The sequence below is a fragment of the Cyprinus carpio genome, chromosome B1, assembly GCF_018340385.1.
Source record: "Cyprinus carpio isolate SPL01 chromosome B1, ASM1834038v1, whole genome shotgun sequence".
NCBI classification, from domain to species: Eukaryota; Metazoa; Chordata; class Actinopteri; order Cypriniformes; family Cyprinidae; genus Cyprinus; species Cyprinus carpio.
Window position 1 is genome coordinate 8,342,366 of NC_056597.1, and position 25,351 is coordinate 8,367,716.

The window sequence follows — 25,351 nt, forward strand, 5'->3', positions numbered from 1 at the left end:
GCATTTATAGGTTTATACACTACGCTGTCCTAATTTTGAGAACGACATTCATACTCTCAAATAGCACCAGCAACAGATACAGAGAAAGTGGGAAAGTGAACTTTTGAATGTGATGGAAAATGTATTTGCAAGCCCATTGTTGAGTTTGAAACGCATTTTATTCTGGTACACTTTGCTTTATCAGGGAGGGAAACGTTTTGGCATCTTCTGAAAGATGATGAGTGGGTAATTTCATGATTTACTGTAAATGTAACAATACTCAACATCTAGTATAAATACATATTTTAATATATGATGTCATTTATTGTAAACGCTGCTTTCATATTTATTTGATGCTATTGCCATTTTTATATTTCACATTGTTTGATGTTTTGTTTTGTATTTTACCCCACACACTAATATTTAGTTGATGCAAAGTTGTATCGTCCAGTTTGCTCTGCTTTCGGTACCTGCGCCTTTTGTACCCAGATTACACTCAATATGAACGTCAAATAAAAAAAATAAAAAATACTCTGTTATGGTCACTCTCACTCAACACACATGAGCAGCTCCCTCTGCTGGTCGGTGCCGTAACTGCATCATCATGGTATCATGGTTTGTTTTCAACTTGACAGCAGAGCTGTGTAGATCATCACTGTATGATGGAAACAAACAAAACAAGATGCTTACATTTTATTTATGTAAGAATGATTTAAAAATTCAAAGGAAAGCTTTGTTTGTTGCACTTTGTGGTTTGGAGATCTGAAGCAGATATGAGATTAGAATATTGCTCAGTTGATTTTCGCTTTGACAGCCATTTTGTAACAAAATAGAGACGAGTAGTGCAAAGTTCATCTCTCCATCGGAGTGTACCTGTGAAATTTCACAGAAGCATTATGTAGGAAATGACATGGAAAAAATATGCTTTAGTGTAGTCAGAAAATGTAACAATGTGCAAGGTTTGAAATCTCTTTTGGTATATTTACTTGGGTATAGGTGTAAAATGTGAACAACGTATATATTTCCTTTGTTGGCTGCTGTCAACAGATATCTTTTATTGTTTCTTACGACAACTGGCTTAGTATTCCAGTTAGTGTAACCAAACTTTGTTCTGTCACTCCTTTCTAAAGTAGCCTACAGCATTTAAATGACTGAATTAACATACAGTATTATGATCCTCTCGTACTTATACGTATTTACATTTTGCAAATACTTTTACACAAAGATACTTTATTTCACAGTGTCCTTGTCACATGTGAATTTACTATAATTGTCTATAACAGTAAATTATGTATAATTGTGGTAAGAAAAATGTGGATTTACTTTTATATTGTAACATTTGCTAGTTTGCTAGTAATTGAATAACTGATGACAGACAGACATGGCAGAACTTTTATTCAGGCATATGGATATTTACATATTTAATTGTTCATGTTTGAATTGAAGGTATGTCATAAGAGGAATACAAATTTAATGATTTCACTCAGTTAACCTATCGGCTTAAATGAAAACAAAGATTTATGAAATGTACATCTAATCAATGGAAATATCAAATAATAACCCCATTAATTACGATAAGTATTACATTTAAAAATAATAACACAACCCCTAAAGTAAGCTATGTGTTGTTGATTAAATAATATTAATCAGTACTTGTTGTTAAACCAGTGTATATGTGGTGGTGTATTACAACAATATTAGCACTGTTTTAATACCGAGTTGTACAGTATGATCTGTTGGACTGATACCTTAAAGAGAATAAAATTAAATAAATACCTGAGTTGCATAATAACCACCAATCCAGATTTAAGGGACCTGTTTTTGCACAAAGTTTTTTCGAAAAGCGTTAACAGCTGGTTTGTGGACAGATGCAAGATGTCCTTTGCTTTCAACACATTGTTTCTGCAATGATAACCCATTTTAAATAAATAAATACCATACTGTATCAATAATGAACTTAAAGACAATATTTTTCATCAGTAGAAGAACATTAACTCGTTTACATCTTCAAAATTTAAATCAGAAAGTGAAACTTTAATAAATAGTATATTCATTACATGTAAAGATAAGTATTTCAAGCTTATTATGATTTTTATTATTATTATTTTTTAACTTTGAGATGTAGCCTGTAATTATTTACAGGAAAAAAAGCATGAAACATTTTTGTTTACATATGAGTCTAGAATATATTAATATTTTTTCACTTCCTTTCTCAAGTAACTGATGAAAAAAAATAATAATAAAATATATATATATATATATTATATATATATATATATATATATATATATATATATATAATACTATTGTAAATTTTTTGTGACCCATATGAAGCTCTGCCTTCCTGAGGACGTGTAAGTGACAAACCTGAACCTCACCTTGTAGTATATTACAGTACATAGTACAGAAGTGTATAGCATTGCCTTTCAAACTTATTTATTAAACTCAAAACTTTTTTTGTGTTGATTTTGATGTTTGTTTTGGATTATTGTCCTGATGGACGATCCAACCACAGCTTTACATTTTTTTATCTGTTGTTATTTGATAGAATCCATGATGCCATGCATCTGAACAAGATATGAGGACCTCCAGCAGAAAAACAGGCCCACAACATTAAAGATCCAGCAGTATATTGAACTGTGGGCATGGGCTACTTTTTGTACTTTGCCTATTTGTACTAAACCCATCTGGTGGGTTTGCTGCCAAAAAGCTCTTTTTTTAGTTTCATCTGATCAAAGAAGCCAGTCCCATTTGAAGTTCCAGTCGTGTCTGAAAACTGAATATGCTGGAGTTTGTTTTTGGATGAGCTAGGAAAATATTTCTTGAAACCCTCCCGAACAACATGTGGTGATGTAGGGGCTGTCTGATTTTTCTTAGGCTTTCTGACCCCAAGACTCAACTAATCTCTGCAACTCTCCAGCTGTGGTTCTTTGAGAGTCTTTGGCCACTCAAACCCTCAATGTGCATTAGAACTATATAGACACATGTCCTCTTCCAGGCAGATTTGTGAAATCTTCAGTTGATTGGAACTTCTTCATTATTGCCCTGGTGGTGGAAATGGGGATTTTCAGTGCTGTAGCTCTTTTCTTACAGCCATTTATTATTTTGTGAAGCAACAAACTTGTTATGCACATCAGAAATATATTCTTTGGTTTTAGTCCTTGTGATGGATGATTAAGGGAATTTGGCTTTTGTGTTCCTCATATTTATAATCCTGTGGAACAGGAAGCATGTTTCATGCTCCAAGTCACCCTTGTGTGTTAAAAAAAAAAAGTAAATATGATTGGGAATATACTTCAGAGACATTTTACTCATAAGAATTTCTAAGGGTGCCAATAATTATGTGTGTGTGTGTGTGTGTGTATTAAGTCTGAGATGATTTATTTAAAAATTAAAAACATACAAACAAAATAGATAAGACATTGATAGGAGCTACAAAAGAAAGGTGAATCTCGAAATATTATGCAATTTACATTTCATGATGATTTTGCATCTATTTTGTAACAGTCTTAAGTGTAAGGTTATTAAATGCTTTCGATTATAAACTATGTGCAAACAAATTTTGACTTAATATCAACACTAATTTGCTACAGATTGCAATACAACCACATTCAATGCTCTCCCACGTTTTGCCACTATAACTGCATATATTTCCATCGTAAATGGTGAGTAATAGTGCAGTAACAGAAGATGGTGATGGACAGGATATGCACAGTTGTAGCCTATATGCTGATGACATTTATTCAACCACACTCTTTATTCTCCTTTGACAGATATTCCAATGTAGCCGTGTATTCCGATGGAATAAAAACCTATGCATGCTTTTGCTCCTTGTTTGTTTATGCTATAAATTAGGCTAAGCAAGGGTTGTAACACTGGCAACAACCAGTGACAAACCGTCGTAAAAGATAACTATATGAGTAAAGTAAAAGATAAGTAAAAGTTTTAAATCATCTATGCAAAAACAGTCAGAGAGACATGAGCGAACGACGATGCCAGTTTTGGGATGACATAAGAGATTTAAGGTGAACAAAAAGGCATAAAATAAAGTATGACCTAGCCAATTTAATCAATGAAATCGAAAAACAGAAGAAAACAAAATAACCTAAATAGCCTAAAAACATTACGATGTTTACAAATATTAACAGTTCCTTTTCCCCCCTATATTAATCTAACAGAAGCAGCACCATAACCTAATACATGAACTAAAAATGAATACGTATCGGTAAACGAAAACCGAGTGTAAGCACAGAAAAACGGAACAACTATCATAATCCACGTTTCTGGGGGAACTCAATAAGAAGGCGGACCGCGGAACAATAAATAAACTCAGAAATACCGATATACCAATATCGATGTTTTCGGCGAAATTATGCTGCATTAAGGGGTTTTCCAGCAGTCCTCTTCTCTTTCTTAAGTCTTTTAAGCGTGTTCTACCCTCCTTGTCTCATGGTCAATGCACTAATACAGTGAGCGGTTTATATTACTACTAAAAAGATATTGAAACGTGTCTAGTTATAATCATCTTTTTAATTTTGGTTAGTTGTACATAATATACTTTTAAGTGTTTTAAAAATATTTATTTTTTCATTGATATATAAATATTTATTTTTTATTTTTGTAAAAAATTTTTTTTAAAATATTTAAATGTTTAAACGGTTTTCACAGCATGAAGCAGAGTGTAAATCTAAAGCTCAGAAGCAGGTTTGTAAGACTGTACTGAAGCATTTTGATGCACAATACAGCGAAGAGCTCGGAGAGCAGTGGCGCAGTGCAAGGTAGGAAATATGTTATTTTTTAATTTTTAATTTTTTTAATTTTTTAAATAGCCATTCTGTAAAATAACTGTAAAAATAGTTTAGCTTGTTTTTAAATGTATGATATTACATGTATGGCATTACCACAGTACTTTTTTGTAAATATTAGCTTTCTGGAAATGTATTTTATTTTATTTACAGAAGTGCATTATATTAAACAATCTCAGAATTAGTCTGCAGAACACAGATGTTTGATGTTTTCAGGGATGTGCTTCTGAATCCACTCTCATGGCAGTATGGTGTACTGCTTAATCGCTTCAGCGACCTTACAAACCTCAAGCAGGACCTCACAGAGCTTGGATACACAAACCTCCTTCCACAGACGCATCCTGAATTCCATTCCCAAACCACACCCATCCACCTGCAGTGTTTTATTCACCGAGATCCAGTGCGAATTCCTACCCAAATCCACCACCCCGGCTGGTTAAAACAGTACTACCTCCTAAACGCAGCCTCTCTTCTCCCAGTACTGAGTTTGAATGTGAAGGAAGGGGAGCATTTGCTTGACCTTTGTGCAGCTCCTGGGGGGAAGAGTCTGGCAGTATTACAGACAGCCACTCCTGGTAAGTTCCAAACCTAGTCTAGAACAATCAACAAAATACATAGGACTAGGGCACGACTCGTGTATGTGAAATGATCTGTGACTGAGACAAACCTAATGATGAACTACTGTTTGTAAAACTGTTCAAAAGTTTGGGGTTGTTAAGATTTTTTTAATGTACGGTATTTGAAAGAAATGACTTGTGCACACCAAGGCTTGTACACACAGGATATATTTGATCAAAAATACAGTAAAAACTGTAATATTGTTATCTATTATTACAGGTCAAAGTAACTGTTTACTACTTTAATATAACATTCTTAAAGGATGCCAACAGGGGTTTGAGGTAAAGAAAAGGACCTAAAATAAAGTTAAAAAAATTTATTCGAGATATGAACAAGGATTTGGGCAGAGAAATGAGATTTCAAGTGTAGTCTGTTGGAATAACTTATGGGATATTACTCATGATCTGAAGTGCCCAGATCACAGCATCATCCCAGTCTTCAGTGTGTTATTTGCTGGTTTAATAATGTCTTGTGAAATGAAAAACAATGCTTACTTGTGGGGTTCAAGTTTATTATCAAGTCATTTTTATAGACCAAGACCAAGTTATGCTGTTCTTTTAAACTTACTGAAAAATAACAGATTCAGAACAACTATTTTAGACATTGGTAATAATCAGAAATGTTTCTTGGGCAGAAAATCAGCATATTAGAATGATTTCTGAAGGATCATGTGATACTAAAGACGAGTTGTGGCTTATCAAAATTCAAATTTGCATCAAAGTGTTAAATAATTTTTTTTGTTTGTTTTTACAATATTAAAATAGAATGCATTTATTTTAAATAGTAATAATATTTCACAGTACCTTACTTAAGTTCTCTTCCTTTTCAAAGTAACTTACTCAATACCAAAATCTTGTTCTCTGTTTCTTTGACTTGGTGACTGTTCATTTCTAAAACTTACAGTGCATTTCCTAGTACATGGAAATCAGTTTTTCATTAAATCGCCCATTTAAATGTAAATGACTTTTTGTTGTACCCTACAATTTGATTTTTCTTTTTTTTGTGATACAATTGAACTCTTAGGGCTCCTGCACTGTAATGAAGTGGATCAGCACAGACATGATTGGCTACTGAAGACTCTGGAATCATATGTTCCTCCTGCGCAACAACATCTGCTTTCAGTGACTCACCTGGACGGCCGGAGCATTGGGAGCATGCGGCCAGGGGCTTACGACAAGGTACCACACTTAACCTCCGCTCATCTGTCAGAGCCATTAAAATTAAAACCTTTAAGCCATCATTTGGCTATTTTAAGTGCTGATATTTTCACGCAATGAATCATCAAATGACTTCTTCACAGGAGAGAACAATACCTAACATTTGTTTGATTCCGTTAACTGCAGAAGCTAAATTCACTGAATTAACCTTCACTTAATGTCACCCATTCAAGTGTTTGGGGGAAAGAAAACAAAAAACTGCTGTGAATGTCAAAGTGACACTCTTACATGACATCAATAGCGATGCTGCCTCCAAACTCCCTCATTTATCACTGTTGGTGTAACTGTTAGTGCAAGCCCTCACTTTCCATCTCAAAGCAAACCAAAAACCTGCAAGGTGGAATAGAGGTTTTCTGCACACTCAGTCGTTTGAAGGCAAAGCTGCATATGTTCGCATTTTTTTCCCACTCATCATGAGGTGACGAGACACTAGGCAGGTCACTTGCAGCCCTCCAGGCCAAACATGCCAATCAAGCTGTGAATATGGCGCTTTTAAGGTTCCCAGATACTGCTGACTGAGTATTATCCTCTTCTGGCGGTGAGAAAAGAGTTGGGCCACTGAGCAGAAAGGTAAATGAATACACAATGCGACAGGAGGTGTCGTGATGGTTTCAAATGAAAGCAGTTCAGGGTGAATGCATTGGTAAAAGAGGGTAACTTCTCCTTTTTTTTTTTTTTTTTTTTTTTTTTTTTTGTTTGAAGCAAGGTTTATTGGAAAAACATCCCTGTGGCCAGATATCTGTAAAATAATAGATATTATGTTGCGTCTTGCATGTTACTCAACACTAACAAAGAGAAAAGTCCAGCAAGTTTAGTTTTATCTGAGACGTATAAACAGGAATCTGGCAATGTTTTATGATGGTTGGTTTTTGTACGTAGCACTGTAGTTCAAAAATGAAATGTCTGCTGGGTGGCACTAAAAGGCTAATGCTCTACAGCGTTTGAAAAATAATGTACCACCTTAAATAAAAGCAAACATGAGATAAAAATGCAATTTATCTTGCTTCTACATGTCTTGGAGCATTTTTATTATTATAATTATTTTTTGGTGTTTTGCCTTTTATTATGATACAACAGTGGACAACAGACAGGAAGCGAAGTGGGACAGAGCGAGAGGGGCGGGATCGGGAAAGCTTCTCGAGCTGGAATTCGAACTCGGGATGCCTGTAACATAACAGCGTTAAATGTTGCCGCACTTGCTCACTAAGCTATAGGTGCCAACATCTTTGAGCTCTTTTGTCATGCCTCATGTTTCATTGGTTTTCTACTTAGTAAGTAGAGGCACTGTTATTTATTTATTTAGTATTTTTTTTAACAATGAGTTTGTTGTTTATTTGTATAATTCATTGAATATATCACAATCACACATGGCTGTGATACACCCATCCCACCAGCAGGTGACAGTGTTGTTGTTTTGCTCTCACTGACCTCCATTCACATTGGACAGATGCTTAAGATCCCGGGACCCTCGATGGAGGGGACACTAGTACGCATTCAAGCTCTGATGATGAAAACTCCTGTCCCGAAATGTCAAATGAATATGTCTCAGATGCCCATAATTGAATCGCTTTATCAGCACTGGCACTTAGATGAGGGGAACAGGTTTCTTCCTCTTAAACGTGCCGCCGTTCCTAGATCACATTGTGAGGCCCACGGGGGTCTTTCTACACCATCATGTCCTTTAGTGACGTCGGTCTCCAGAGTGCCCCCGGCGTTCTTTTAGCCAGACAGGCAGCAGAGCTAAGAGAGGGAATTAAGAGGCTCTAATACAAAGCTGGCAGGGAGAAAAACAGTGGGGCTCAATTGTCAGCTTGACAAGGCAGTCTCAGCCAGTTCTAATGAGGAGAGAGTAGTCTCAAAGGAAGCCGAGAAAGACGAGCTTAGCTAGAGCATAGAACGATGGGTTTGGTGGGTAAGGGACTGCAGGATTTCCTGAGAGAGATCTATACCAGAACGAATGGATGGTATTTTGTTATTCAGTCCTGTCTGTTGCTCATCTGAATCTTTCAGGGAGATTCTTACTGCTTGCGTTGGTTGTTTGTTTAACCACTGTAGAAGATTCTAGCTCAGGTGCGTTTTGTTATTATTAGCCCCAGGTGTGTGTAGTGTTTCCACTCTCTCTCTCTCTCTCTCTCTCTCTCTCTCTCTCTCTCTCTACTTCAGCCGCTCTCTCATTTGTTCAGCCGGTTTCACAGAGGACGGTGTGAGTGTGTTGGTTCTTTTAAAGAGCTAATGAGGCCCATACCGGCAGGTCCCTGCTGTCCTTCTGCTTTCCTTTTTGTGTTATGTTCACCGTCCCCCGGGTGAACACGAAATATTCCCCTTCAGTCTGCTACACTGTTTTTTCCTCCCTGCAGAGTTAGAACCTGTTCTCTGATGTGTGTTTGTCTGTGTGCGTTGCTCCGTCCCTCTGTGTCAGGTGCTTGTAGATGCCCCGTGCTCTAATGACCGGAGTTGGCTTTATACCCCTGATACCCACCAAGGGGAAATGTGGCTGAAGGAGAGAACTCAGCTACCACTCTTACAGAAGGAGCTGCTCTGGTAAATATCTATGACGGGAACTCCCACACACACACAAACTCGTGGGCAAGTAGACAGCGCAAAACATTGCATTCTTGATTTGAGTTCTACAATCTTCCTGACAGCATGCAACGATTTAAATCATACAACAGTGAAGGCTTAATTTAATAAAATTGTTGTTTATTATAAACTACATTTATTGACCAAAAACAATATTTAGCTGTGTCAAAAATGTAATGCACACTCCTGTTGTTGTATGTTTTTTTTGTTTTTTTAAATAATGAATTAATTCATATTAAGACTGGTTTTGTGGTCCAGGGTTATATATTAAATTAACAATATTTAGTCACTGGGGTATATTTGTAGCAATAGACAAAAATATTTAGTATGGGTCAAAATAATTGATTTTTCTTTTATCCCAAAAATCATTAGGATACTAAGTAAAGATCATGTTCCATTGAGATATTTTGTAAATTTCCTACTGTAAATATATTAAAACTTAGATTTTGGTTAGTAATATGCAGTGCTAAGGACTTCATTTGGACAATTTTAAAGGCGATTTTCTCAGTATTTAGATTTTTTTGCACCCTCAGATTCCAGATTTTCATATAGTTGTATCTCGACCAAATATTGTCCTCTCCTAACAAACCATAGATCAATGGAAAGCTTATTTGTTCAGATTTCATATAATGTATTAATATCAATTTCTAAAAATATTACCCTTATGACTGATTTTGGGTCCAGGGTCACATGTGAAATTATTAAATCAAATTCCGTATTTTTCTCTTTAGATGTTTTTGTTGTTGTTTATTGCTAGAAAAGGGCAAAATCATAAAAGCACTGCAAAAATTATGAACTCATAAAATGAAGGGAATAAAATGACTTCACTAATAATTAGTCTAAACTCCTGGGGTTGACCTAAAAGTTAAGCACCTGCTTTTATTAATATTTTGAATTAACTTTTATTTTATTTTAGGTTTATTAGTTGTATGTGCTTATGTCATTTACAGTTTTAATTTATTTTAGTAGTTTTAACATTAAAATAAATTTACTTTTTTTTTTGTTCAGTTTTTTTCCCAAAGCAAAATTTTTTACATTTAAGTTTTTCATGTAATATTTTTATTTTATTTCAGCTATATCACAGATTACCAATCACACCTCTTCTTTTTCTAATGTGGTTTTAGAAAGTGCCAGTTTGATGATGTCTATTTAATGTTAATAATGGCTGGTTGTGTTTTATTGTTGTGTGTCAGTTCGGCCCTAGCAGCAGTGCGTCCTGGAGGAGTGGTTGTGTACTCCACATGCACCATGTCACGAGCTGAGAACCAATCAGTTGTGGAGGCGGTGCTTGCATCTTATCAAGGAGTGGAGCTTTTGGAACTGGAGCAACACTTAATTGACTCTCTGTCGGATCATTTCTGCTTTGCTCACTTTCATCCTTCAGTGGGACAGTTAGTGATCCCACAAAAGGGTAAAACTTGGGGACCTATGTATGTTTCTCGATTACGAAGAATATATTAAAAATGTAAAAACATTGTGCCATGGTGCAGTATTAGTACTTTAAACACATCAGAGCTGGGGAGCTCAGATGATTGATTCAGGTTTGAGTCATAACTGTCTATCCTGGCCCTCTCCATTAAACTTTCCAGTCAAAAAAAGCAATACATAAATAAATGAATAAAAAAAAAAAAGAAGCAATTTCAACTTTTTACCTTAGAATTCAGATTTTTTTTTTCTCAGTTTTCTTTGGAGTTTGTTTCGTAGTTAATTTTTTTTTTTTTTGTAGTTCTGAGTTTTTATCCGATCATTCTGATTTTTTTTTCTTAGAATTGCGAAAAATGTAGAATTATGAGATAAAAAGTCACAATTCATTCATTCATTCCTTCATTCCATAGGAGAAATTACATTCCATTGAGAAAAAAAAACAAACAAACAATAATGTGAAATATTTTTACATTTTAAAACAATTGTTTTCTATTAAGATGTTTCAAAATGTGATTTATTCCTGTGATGGCAAATCTGAATTTTCAGCAGCCTTTACTTAGTCTTCAGTGTCACATGATCATTCAGAAATGATTCAGATATGCTGATTTGCTGATCAAGAAACTGTAAACTTTGAATTGACATGCCTCCACAAAGGCAAAAACAGCCCAGGTTAGGCAGGAAATCTAATCTCTGGCAGCTCTCCAGCTGAAGCATCTCTTAATATGATCCCTCGGAAGTGAAAGCTGTTTTGAAATCTCAGGATGCAACACTTGAACAAGGTTTGAGTAATGAATGTGGGCTCAGGTCTTTTCTCTTTTACATAAGTGTTTTTAAACGTCTTAGCTGAACTGCTTGAGGTGTTCTGCTGCTGTCAGCCTTTGAGGTCAATGACAAATTGTGTCTAATAAAACTTTAGAGTTTTCCTGAATCATGGAAGAGCGCACTTTGAGTGTTTACCATTAATATGATATATGGAAATGAGATTGCACACACCTGGTGTATACATTTAAAGGAATAGTCTGTATGAGTACGGTAGCAGCACCATCATAGCTTTATTTTTATTTTAAGATTTTGCACCAAGAGTACACGGGTTGTGCATTAACATCATCTCAAGAGTCATTAATATTAATTAACAGAAAAGCTTGTTGCTATTAGAATTAAAACGGCATATCATGTGGTTTATTTAACTATAAGCTGCATTAGAATATGTACACTAGGGGTTCAAAAGTGTTTTGAATGTTCAATGTTTTGAAAGCAGCCCTCATCGAGGCTGAATTTATTTTAATCAAAATTACAGTAATATTGTGAAATATTATTACAATTACTTTTCAGCAGCCATTACTCAAGTCTTCAGTTCCACATGATCCTTCAGAAATAGTTCTGTTATGCTGATTTGCTGCTCTAGAAACATTTCTTATTAATATCAGTGTTAAAAACAGTCTTTTTGTAGAATTGATTTCTGAAGGATCATACTGAAGACTGGAGTAATGGCTGGCTTTGACACTACAGCAGCAAATTACATTTTACAATGTCTTCATATAGAAACTTCTTTCAAACTGTATTTCACAATATTACAGTGTCTACTGTGTTTTTGATCAAATAAATGCAACCTTGGTGAGCAGAAAAATAATTATTAATTGTTCCCAAACATTTGACCCCCAGTATAAGTATTAAGTATTCAAAGATTGAAGCTGGTTGGATCACCTCTGGCAGGATTACAGTCATGAGCCTGCGTAGCCTCCAAGTCTGTCGGTATTGCACATCTTGATAATGGATTTTTTGCTCATTCTTTCGGAGCAATATTGCTCAAGCTCTGTTGCGGTATGTTTTAGGTCATTGCCCTGTTGGAAGATGAATCGTCTTCCAAATTTCAGTGCTTTTGCGGATTGCTTCACGTTGTCCTCGGGGATTCTCCTGTATGTAGCTCCATCCATTTTTACTCCTAACTTTATGAGTTTTCTAATCCTTGCCGCAGAGAAGCCTCCCCAAAGCTTGATGCTGCAACCGCATGCTTCACTCTGAGGATTGTGTTCTCCATGTAATGTACTACTAGGGTTTTGCTTAACAGCATGGAGGTCCAAACGTTCACTTTATCAGTTCCTCTAGACGGTTGAGCACTTCACATATTACATGTTGAGCCTATCATATTTTTCCTGCCACACTCCCTTGTAAGATATGAATTTAGCTTTTTTTTTTTGTATGAATGAACACCATGTATTTACACATACATATAAAGATACTTATATAAACATATAGATAGATAGATAGATAGATAGATAGATAGATGAATTTGAATGAATTGTCTTGTGATTAATATGTTCATGTTGGACATTTTTTAGCTGCCAAGCTAGGGTTTCATTTACCAAAAATCCAAGGGTCAAAACTGCCCATAGTTGTAGAAACACCCTTACATTACAAAATGATCTGCATGTGCTAAAACACTGGCTTGCAAAAATGCACTTTTTTTTAAAGCAGTTTCACATGGGATTGTAAGCCATATTAAAATAAATAATAATAATAAACACGCCCAGCAGTACCCAGATGTTTGACCTCCCCCTCCAACATTTTTCTTAAAATACTGAGACATGACAAGTTTCTTAGCTCATCCACATCCATGCATTTTAAGATCAGTTAGATAAATATATTAGGATATTGATCAATTACTTATTTACTTGTGCATTCAATCACAGGGTTATTTATTTAGTAAAATGCTTTTGACATCATTGAATTGTCTTAATTTAGCAGTATAATTTGTCAGTTAAATACATCATATTTTGGTGTTGCAACAATATTAACGGTTCTAACAGGCTAAGCACATTTTTTTTTTTAATCTATAACCTTTAAAAGGGAAATATTGCAGAAACTGGTACTTTTGGTTACGTTCCTATTATTCATCACTAGTGTAGTGAAGTCATGTATGTATGCACAAATTGACAGTTTAATTTCCATTCAGCGGAACATTAACTGGTGTTAACAAATTCTCATGTTGCAGTTTATTTACAATAATAAAGACTAAAAAGTATTTTATGCTGTATAGCAGCTCCGCCTGAATATGGAAGGAGCGAAAGAAGGTGAAAAAATGTCTCAGTGTGAGTTTGTGCCGGGACGGCGGGTGTCTTCGCCCTTCCATTTTCTGCATTGGGCTCCGCTTGCCCTTTCAAATCAGTGAGCGGCTCACTCGCGCAGGAAATGAATTATTACCTCTCAGAGGGAGAGGAAAAGAAGAGAAAGGGAGGGGTGAGAGACTGGCAACGTAAAAGCGTACTCAGTAAAAATCACACAGAGTCCATTGCTGGTCTGAGAAATGGGCCCCTGCTGGTGGAAAAGACTTTAAAATAGCCACTGACATTTACACTAGCTCCCCACGTCTGCTGTTTTAATAATGCCACTTTGAGAAGGACAGAAAAACGTGCACACCTGTGATGAGTCCAGAAATTCTCTACTGTTATACGAGGAAATTGAATGAGCGAGAGAACAAGTTCAAGCAAATTTAAGCTTTTACTTTTTGCTAATGTGCTAAACTAAACTGTACTCTCCAATGGCTTCCTTCAGTGGTTCCCCTCTGAGATAGTCTTTCACTCACACTTCTCTAAAAACAACTGACAGAAATGTAATTTCTTCATGCTTGTTAAACTGCTGCTCTATGATGGAAATAACTCAAATTTGTGCTTAACCCTTATGCTGTGTTCTGGTCATTTTTGCCAGGACAGGATTTTGTTTCCCCAAGATTGCTTACTGAATTTGCTTACACAGGGTATAACAATTTCCACCCAAATTGCACATTTTTGAGATTTTTTTCCCCCACCTTGTTACACTTGTGGTGTTCCGTTTTTAAGTGAAAGCTGAGGAACATAAGCTCAATAGCTTTGTTTCTATCCAAAGTTACAAATTAAACGTGTGCACAAAATTGGAACATTTCATAAAACGTTTGTGAATAAAGCACCATTTTTATTCACCAAAACTATCATTTCAGATGCTGTGCAATGAGATCGGTCCGTCAGTTGGTCCAGTTACATGGTATTTTTTTATGCACATTATGGAATTTATACAGTAAAAGAGTCTCCATCGTAATTTCTGCATGTTTTCTTACTAGATAAAAAAATTATCCTACTTAGTTGAGAGCATAAGTTTTTTATGTGCATTTTTAGAATTTATACGCATCTTGCCATTTTCATCCAGCATTTTTTTTATTTTATGCGATATCCCAAAATGTGCATAAAAATAGGTGGATGGAAACATAATGAGACCTACAGTCAATCAGTAAAAAAAAATGACAAAACCTGTCCCAACTAAACAAAACCAAGTTGATAAAAGATTGAATCCAATGTTTAGTAATAGATCATAACAAAACATAAAAAAAAAAAAAAAAAAAATGACCAGGAACACCAAATTATGTAAAAGATTTTTAGCACAAAGGTTGAGTCGAGACACATTTTTCTGTTTCTGTGATTTTGAAACTTGGTCACGTTTTTACTAATCATGAAAAGATTAAATGTACATATCCTTTGAGATACATTTGAGACCTGTAAGGGTGTGGGATAGAACAGAGGTCTCTAACCCTGTTCCTGGGGACCCACTGTTCTAATGAGTTTAGCTATAACCCTAATCAAACAAACATGAAACAGCTAATCAAACTCTTCAAGACTGCTTAAAGATACACAGGCAGGTGTGCTGAAGCAGGGTTGAAGACATCTGGGATAGAAGGCATGGATCTGCCCTGTGTAAATGTCACATATCTTGTTTAGACCACATATGTGGAACTACCGCATACTGGGCCAAGAGAGCTTAAAGAGACCAGAAATCAAATTGCCTGCCACTGCAATCATGACTAAATTGAAGTTGGTATATTTGCATACAGCATGGGAAGTATTGTAGTAGATTTATGGACACATTTATCTATCCAAGTGTAAATGGAATGTGCGAAGCCAGCTGGATAGCAATACAAAGGATGCAGGAAGTGACTGGAATACACTAAACAATTTGTGCACTTATTTAGAGTTTGGAGATGTTGATGCTAGTATAATGGTCACAGACACCAATTTTTAGCTTCAGACTTTGATTCCATCCAGTCAAAAGATTTTAAACACCCCTATGTCATCTAAGATGTTAATTTCTTTATTTCTTCAGTCGAAAACAAAATAAGGTTTTTAAAGAAAACATTCCAGGATTTTTCTCAATAAAGCAGACTTCAATGAAAAGGTTGAATGTCCAGTTTCAATATAGCTTCAAAGGGGTCTCCATGGTCCCAGCTGAGGAATAAGGGTCTTATTATAGCAAAACGATCTGTAATTTTCTAAAAAAAAAAAAGTACAAATTAAATACATTTTAATCACAAATGCTCATTTTGCACTAGCTCTGCGATGCGCAACACGTGTATTGCGCATCTTAACTTATTCCTCGGCTGGGACCGTGGATACCCCTTTGAAGCTGTACACATTACATAATCATGTTGGAAAGGTTACGTTTGATTATTTCTTCATTTGTGTACTCCGGTTCAGAAAGGTAAGGTAGGGAGAAAAACTCCATCTCATTTTCTCCCCCAACTTCAAAATCGTCTGACAACGTTTTTACCTATTTTGTAAATGACGTTTCACTCTCGTTGCACATTCGCTTTGTACACACTGGATCGGTACTGCCTTCGTCATTCGTGACCTTTCTGACATGATTACATAATGCGTGAGTTCGAGCTAGTGCAAGACGAGCATTTGTGGTTAAAAAGTATATACATTTTTATTTATTTTATTTTTTTTAGAAAATAGCAGATCATTTTACTAGATAAGACCCATATTCCTTGACTGGGATCGTGTAGAGCCCTTTGGAGCTGCATTGAAACTGGACCTTCAACTATATGGAGAAAAATCCTGAAATGTTTTCCTCAAAACCTTAATTTCTTTTCCACTTTATTTATTTATTTATTTATTTAAATCTTGGATGACACAGAGGTAAGTATATTATCAGGAAATTTTTATTTTGGAAGTGAACTAGTTGTTTAATAAATTACACTTTATTATAAAGCGTTACCCAATTGTTACCCAACGCAAATCCAGTTCTAAAATGCAGTGATGTTATTAACTGAACTCTGTGTGTAGAGAACGGGATTAAGCACAGTGTGTACATGGCCCTTTGCTCCACTTCAGATCATATGTAGCTGAACCATTTCGGCTATGTCCTTACGTGGGTGGCAGAGTGCTGGCGACCCATACTGATATCTGATTTAATCTGGTTTTGCCCTTTGCTCTGCCTCTCTCTCGCTCTGTCTCTCCTCTTTCTCTGTGTGTTTGATGTTCAGATTGCTGGCCTGGCCTGCACAGCAGATACCAAGCCAACTCTGTGGGTTGCCACACAGTACCCAGTGTTAATGGGGGTCTGTTTATGACTGGCCTGGCTATGCTTATAGAGGAAATATAGTCAAAATGCCAACAATGTCTGTGTGTGTGCCTATGATTACAGAGGCATAGCTTATATTTTGGATGTTTTTGTCTTATTTTATTGTAGTTATATGGGACTCTTGTTATTTTGCAAACAATGCCCCATTATGAGGCCTTGTGATTTTGTTCCCACTCTGATCTCATTAGTATTTAGATATTTGTGAGTAACGTTTGCACATCAGTTAAAATAAAAATGAAATAATGATTAAATAATGATGATTATACATACATGCATATTACAGTTCAGGTTTATAGTTGGAATTATAAGAATTGGGCCTTAAATCAACCAAATTTGACCCCCCAAAAAGTAGATTTTACTTGCTGTCGTTACTAATTCATTAATAATGTATGTTTCAGTGTCTGTGTAAATGTATGAAAATATTAATAATTTACATACGGATGCATGCAATTACTAATAAGACTGTTTTATTCTATTGACCCTGTCAGTGAAACAATAATTACAGACATTCCTAGCTAATCTAAATAGATGTCATCTGTCACCCCTTTAGTATCTTTATCTTTATCAGATATCTGAACCACCCAGGATATAACAGATCAGTTTCTGCGATAACAAACATGACAGAGTGCACAAGCGAAACAGCTGTAATGAGTCGACTTCATCTCACCTGTTAATTATTCCATACACATTCTGCACTGTTGCTTATGGGACTAATTATGAGGCAAACAGGCAAAGATTTCAAAGTGTCTCTCCTCCAGAACGTCGGAATGTCAAATGGGAGTGTATTCATTGATATAGTGCAGAGAGAGACAGAGTAAGTTCTTCTCCATGGTGTTGGTTTGCTTTGATGGTTATGTCTGAGGAGCATATAGCACACTATCCTTAATAGATTATGCCTTAAAGATCTGTGTCCTTTCAAAACAATGACTGTTTCTGTGCTTTCCTGCAATCGGCTTCATCAAGCAATATGTCAACCACCTTTATTTATTGAACCAAATCTTCTTTTCATAAAATTTATAGGGTGAGAAAAGCAAGAGTGCCTGACCAATAAATATAGTGATATGAATCACTGTTTCTGGTAAAATAAAAAAATAAATAATCATAATAATAATAATAATAATAATAATAATAATAATAATAAAATAATATATATATATATATATATATATATATATATATATATATATATATATATATATATATATATATATAATATCAAGTAAAACATAATAATTATAAATTTAATGAATTTAATTTTGATATTTTTATAAATATAAATTCAATATAATAAAATGAATCTAACATTTTTCCATACATGTTGAATACATTATACAAAAAGTAGTAATTGTTTTCAAAAATATTTTTTCCAGTATTAATTAGGCGAGAACATGCCATTCTTTAATTTTTCCCACCCCCTGTTGTTCTCTACATCAAAATTTCCAGACATATAACTGTTTTTTGTTTTCACTTGTAAACTGTGTTTGATCTTTGCAAGTGTCTGTCCTGAATCTGTTTTCTTTTTTTCTTCAGTAGAGCCTGTCTTTTTTCACTAGAGAAAACAGTTTTATGATAGAGGTATTTCAACTTAACCATTAACAATGGTTTGAAGTAAAACAAAACAAAACAAAACAAAACAAAACAAAACAAAACAAAACAAAAACATCATCATGATGGATGTGGTGATTACAAACATGCAGATTTTCACTTTACAAGATGATTATTGATGGACTGGAGTCTTGTGGATTATTGTGATGGTTTTTTTTTTTATCAGCTGTTTGGACTCTCATTTTGATGGCACCCATTCACTGCAATGGATCCTTTTAAAGCTCACTTAAATTGATTTTAAATTTATTATAGATCATGAAATTGCAGTGTCTTGAAAGCCTGTTGGAAACTAGTTTCTTTGGGATGTCAGGTGCCTTCATGAACAAAACCTTGCCTGTTAAGTCATTGACTGACTGAGCAGCTGCCAGCTGTTTTGGACACAGTCTTTACACAATCAACATTTGCAGCATCAGCTGACCTCGACCACGGCAACCATTTTGTTGACCTCTGTGTGAACCCTGTCTTTTTTTTTACTTGCTTATTTTGGCAGGCTGTCCCTGAGGCAGCTGAGCTGTGTCGAGCTTCACCCCACTTCAAAGCGAGAATATAGGCCTGCTTTGCATAATCAAGCAGAGAGAAGAAGAGCGAAAAGCTCAGCAGAGAAGCTACAGCTGGAACATACAGCATTTGATAATCTCTCCCCCACCACTAGTCGCAGAGCTGCTAACATCCCCAGCTCAAAAGGAAGAATGACGGGACATCAAGCCTTGTCATGGAGTCTGGCCGTGATGATGGCCATGTGTTTATCTTGTTTTGTTTCACTTGATCTGAAAGTCCAAGCTGCTGGAGCCTATAAGCTGTTAAAAGAAGCAAGGTTGTCATGTTCATAAAATGTTGACTGATGATTAAATGCCATACTGTATATAACATCTTTACTGTTTTTTGACTATATTAATTTTAACTGTTTTGTTCGTGTCACTTATATTGTAAGCTCAATGGACACAAACCTTAAAAAAAGGCTATTTATTCACAATAAACTCAGAATCACACAATGCAATATGATTTCCTTCAAGGCTTTGTAAACAAATATTTCACAGGGGTAGAATGGCATGAATAATTCACTCTGAAGTTTTCTGTTACCCAGCCAGCTTGAATATTAAATTAGAGATGCACCAATATTAAAAAAAATTAGCAATACCGATAAGCTGATTTCACCTAAGTTCTAAACTATTTTGTCTAAAATAATAATAATAATAATAAATATAATCACATAACTTTTTAACTTATTGACCATTAGATGATGGCAAAAAAAAATCTAAATGTCAAAATGGGAAATAAACAGTTTAATATATTACACACACACACAACACACACACACACACACACACAACACACACACACACATATATATATATATCGTGCCTCTCTAATTTTATAGTAATATAATATTATTTTTATTGTTATTTGTATGTCTTAGAGAGACCTTTAACAATGTGTATTTTAACCCTGTAAAGCCTATACTGTATCATACAAAATACACAAATACACAAATTTCTAAAGCCTCTAAATGATCAACATCAAAATCATATCAAAACTTTGCTTAAATGTAAACGTAAGAATAACATCTATTTGATTATCCATACATACATTATTTATTTTATTTTATTTTATTTTATTTTATCTTATTCTATTATATATATATATATATATATATATATATATATATATATATATATATATATATATATATATATATATATATATATATATATATATATATATATATCAATACATATAAACATTATAAAATGTTAGTATCAAAGATCGTCTGTCAGGCTTTTGAGGAACATTTATTTGTTTATCTCTAAATTATCATTGCATTGCATTGCATTATATGTCTTGCCACATGAAAATAAACTACAGAGCTTTGATAAAAAAAACTAAACATTTAGAGTGACAGCTGATATTTCCATGCATTTTATATAAGTAGTCTGCTATTACTGTTATAAAGTTCTCAGTGATTAGAATTTCATCTTATTTTGGCCATATAAATATCAGCATCTGCACCAAATTGCTATTTTTTGCTCAGTTTGGGCCTCTGAATAAAACTGAGGTGTTTTTTTTTTCTCCTCAAATATGAACTCCATATTCTCACTATATCATATGGGCCATAAAAGCCTGTTGTATCAAGTATGATAATCAATTATACACATATGCAAACTTAATATTTTGTCTACATGTTCAATAAACTATTCTATTTGAAAACATTAGATTTTTCTAACTATTATTCCATAGCCTTTACACGGTTAAACTGCTATATTCATTACATTTCTTTTTTGAACGGCAATATGTGACTAGAATTTAAAATACAATAATCTCACTGACATACTAAGAGGTAATAAATCGAGCATTTAAACAGGCTTACATTTTAACATTTCTTAAACTCAATCTTAAAATCAGAAAACAGATCAAACAGTCATGATTAATCTCTTGCCTTAGCTGTCATATTTGATTTCTTTAATGGATCTCGCCTCACAGGTCATCATCTTGAACCAGCAGATGGACTTGATCTCATTAACCTCATTAAATCATTTCTGCTCAGACCCAGCATAGATGTGCAACCTATGACTTTTCTGTTTGTAGAAAATACTTTCCCGTAGTGCATGGAGCTCATAACAAAACTTTCCGTCCAAATATCCTGCCTGAAAGGAATGCTGAGTTAGGTCTGGCCTTAGATCCCGTGAACTCCTCATCAGCAGGGTCAGTCACAGTCCAGCGCGGTTTAATGTCCATCACTTGAAAGTAATGGGTTGAAGCAGTTCTTTTGCTGATCTGAGACCGGTTTTACTGTTCTGTCATGGGCTTTTTTCCTGCAGCAGATTCAGAAGGAGATTTTGACTGTAAGGTGGCATGAAGACAGAAAGCATCACCCTCCAGCTGCGGCCATAACAGTCTCTCCTGCTTTATATAGCCCATTAAATATGATTCCTAATAAAGCTGACTATATTAGCTAACTGACCAACCTACCATTAAAAATAAATGAATGGTGCCGCATGATGCAAGAAGAAGGCTAAGGGACTGTGTATGTGTAGGGGAGAAAAGAGAGTATGGAGAAGATATTTAAATGCCTCGTTAAATGGGCTTTTTAATAGGCAGAGGTATTATTTGTCAGACTCAGTGGGCAATATGACCATTTTATTAATTTTATTATATAAATATATTCTGAATTTGATTCGACATACCCAGTGTGTTTACCAGTTCCATTTTAATCAAGTATGGGCAAATAATTACTTTCTACTTTCTTATATTATGTTCAGTTCTTTTAGTTGTAAATTAACAGCAAAGTACTGTATTTTTACAGTACTGCTGTTAAAAAAGTTTACTGTATTTTTTTTTTACATAAACTGTTTTGTCTATAACAATTAATCCTTTTTTTTTTTACAGTGGGAGGCTATAGTTACTGCATTTTTCTTACAGTACTTACTGTAGATTGAATTTTTCATTTAATAATAAAATAATATTTTGTTATTTTTCACAACAATAATGGCATAAGGAAGTGGAAAATAACACTCTCTATCAAAAAGCAGAAAATGGGCTTTTATGAACACGTATGCTGAAATGTCAGCTTTATTTTAAACCATCAGATATGACCATTTTTATGTCCCCATGATAAATGCTAGCACTTATGAGCGATATTTTCTATTTTAAATTTAACATTATAATACAAGTTTTTAAGTGTGTCCCTTAAGTTGTTCAGTCTGTTTTTTTTTTTTTTTTTTGTTTTTTTTACTACTGTCAATTCAGATGAAAGCTGGCAAAATGAAAATACGAATAAATCATAAAGCTGACATCTCTTCCTTGAAGAGAAAGGCAAGCTTTTAAATGGACAAAGGGATAAGAGTTTCCTAAGATAATGTACACAATGCCCATACATTCAAATCATAGGTCTTTTATTGTCAGTGTTCATTGACAAGATTTTGTTTAATAAATTCTCAAGTTTATTTACTTGAGCTTGACCTAAATCATTTTTTAATGCTTTACGTCTATCTATTATTGAAAACTGTTTGATTTTTAAAAAAAAATCTATGATCACCAAATATAGGGATGACCTAAATATATTTCACAGTCTTCTTTTTGCACATCGTTGCCAGCCGTCTTGAAAGTCACTTTGCCTTTATTGGTTCTTGAGTCATGTTCAGGCTTAACGTACATAAAGGCAGGAAAGAAAAGGAGTACATATGGAAAGATAGAATAGATGATATTTGCAATCGTTTTTGTAAAACCAGATGGCTGTTTTAATAATTTATTTGATCTGAATTTGTATAAAACTGTTTGTATAAGTGTAAAATGTTCTATAAGTGTCTAACAACTAAATAAATGTGTATTATACCTGGCTACACTAATTTCTCTCTCAAACGGAATGTTATTATTATTTTTTTTTTTTTTGTGGAATATTCTTCTAATTAAACCACAGGTGTCAGATTCAATTTAAATTGAGGGTTGGGTGAGAGAAAATTTCCCCTTGTGCAGACAAAATGACCTTTTATTAAACTTTAGTGAGCTGACAATTTCATTAAAAATAACAAAATACATTATTTTTTACAAGAAAACTAGAAAACACACTACTCCGGTGAAAAACTGCATCTAATTAATTACTTTAACAAATAAAAAGTACAGGATTTCGTCACCTTGGAATTATAATGTTCTGTCTTATATTTTTGCCAAAATTGAGTTCTTCACATATTCTTATTCTGTGACAACTTATTTACATTAAGTGATGCTTTTTAAAGTTGTGTACATTTTGGAACAATTTATGTTATTTTTTTCAAATAAAAGGTTATATTTACAAAGTATATGGAATGCAAAATCTTTGAAGCTTAATATCTTAAAACCGCTAAGAATATAGATAAAACCTTATAATTCCGAAGAAGGTGATTTGTGCACATACAATTATTAGTATTCACCGATATAAAATTAGCAAAACTAGAAAACATCAACACAGTTATTACTTATGAAAACTGTGAACAAATAATGGCAATCAAAACCATTCAGTTTCATTATGGAAAAGGCGTACTTACAGAAGTACAGCCTTGTCATTGTCATGAACAGTGTGCACAGATTTTAAAGTGGGGAAATGAGCTGGGCTACCTTGGGGGCAGCTGTATCACCCACTGATCTAGTTTCATTCAAAATGTGCGAATGCATTTGTAATATTCAGTCACGGCCTTGAATCTTTGCATGGAGCATATGTAAGTGCTCTGTTATGTCCACCATAAAAGCAAGATCACGATCCCACTCCGGGTCATCCAGCTCTGCCACTGGTTTCTCTGTCTCTCATTAACTTTCGGATTTCTGAGTCCAGATCAAAGAAACGGTGTGGTAGGGTAGACTGTGATCAAGTTTTTTTTTTTTTTTTTTTTTTTTTTCTCAGATAAAAAAAGCATCAAACTGCAGATGATTGAGCCCCTTTGCTAATATAAAATTAATCATTTTTATCACTACAATCATGGTGTTGTCCATTTTCAGGCTTTGGCTACAATGCTTCTTTATTATAACAAGCAATGAGAATTCTATAATGCTTGTGTTGGATTCTGTTTCTGAATTTTCTCTTTTAATTTCCTACCTTTTTGCTGACCATGGATGGAGCACCATGCGTTGCCATGCTAACAGCGTGAATCCAGTCAACCTCCAGTCGATTCAGAGAACCAAAAAAGGCTGGAGTAAATGTTGTTGGAAGGAGGAGCGTCTGTCATTGGCACCAGCTCAAAAAATTATCTGGTGACCTGGCTACATTGTTTATTCAATGGAACTGAATACAAAAGTGATTCATTATGATTCTAAATAGCTACCAAAATATACTGTATTAGGCTCAAGGCTTGATTGTGGAAATACTGAAGTGGAAAATATCTTATATGCCCTCACTTTTTGCTTGTGCAGATTATTGAAGGAAAAATACCCACACATTCAGTGAGATGAATAATGAATAAGCTTAATTTAAAAAGCTTGTTATCACGGTGTGCGTTCATTTGTGCTTTTCACTTATACCACTAATAGGTGCAGTTATAACAATTAACTTTATATTGCTGTTTCTTACAAACACATTTAAGTGTTTTATGACTTCTAATAAAGAAAGCAATACAATGGCAACTGGCTTCTTTGTTGTTCACTTTAGAGTAAGTAGAAATAAATACCAACATGGAAGAACAATCTCATGTTATTCTGAACACGTCAAATCAAAATTCCCTTCTGGTGTGTCAAGCTTGTTACACCGTACAACCCTGGCAAGAGCTTCTCTGTGCCCTGGTTCAGTCCCTCATCACCTGGCACACACAAGAGGTGTAGCTCAGCTGTCTTTCATCAAGTGTGAGGTCTTGAGGGCATCATTGGTGTAATTGATAGCTGTCATATAAAGGTCCAGAGGCCAGGCAGTCGTGATTACCTCAACAGCTATAGCGTAGCTTCAGTGGGTGCCATGGGTGCCATTGCAACCACAGCCAACTAAACAGACAAGATTTTGGAATACTCAGTGCAGTGTTATGATTATGTGATATTATTTTATAAAAAAGAGGTTGTTGTAATTGCTTAAAACTTTTACTTCTTTAGTCTTATCCTAAATTATACTGTGAAGGCTATGACAAAAGTGAGCTATCTCTCATAACTGGGTCATTCTCTTTTTTTGTGTCTGAATGTCTAGAACTTATCCTTGCTTGTCAGTAATGACTATAATTAAACACCTTTTAAAATACCCTCTTACATGCGAATGCTATAATGTACATTTTTAGAATCCTAATGAAT

General features: G+C 34.6%; 1 protein-coding gene across 1 annotated transcript; it reads left to right on the top strand.

Annotated features, from left to right (window-relative positions):
- Positions 1–4,273: 4,273 nt before the first annotated feature.
- On the top strand, positions 4,274–10,782 carry nsun3 (NOP2/Sun RNA methyltransferase 3). The gene is made up of 6 exons (XM_042716464.1): positions 4,274–4,448; positions 4,648–4,757; positions 5,001–5,359; positions 6,426–6,580; positions 9,039–9,160; positions 10,393–10,782. Exons 1-6 carry the CDS (start codon positions 4,335–4,337, stop codon positions 10,658–10,660), a joined length of 1,128 nt encoding a protein of 375 aa, XP_042572398.1. The 5' UTR covers positions 4,274–4,334; the 3' UTR covers positions 10,661–10,782.
- Positions 10,783–25,351: the final 14,569 nt, after the last annotated feature.

Bases quoted from the DNA above. Each gene is read 5' to 3' on its own strand.
- nsun3 (XM_042716464.1), top strand. From the start codon at position 4,335: ATGTTTTCGGCGAAATTATGCTGCATTAAGGGGTTTTCCAGCAGTCCT. The intron at 4,449-4,647 runs GTGAGCGGTTTA...CGGTTTTCACAG, and splicing joins ATGGTCAATGCACTAATACA to CATGAAGCAGAGTGTAAATC. The intron at 5,360-6,425 runs GTAAGTTCCAAA...TTGAACTCTTAG, and splicing joins ATTACAGACAGCCACTCCTG to GGCTCCTGCACTGTAATGAA.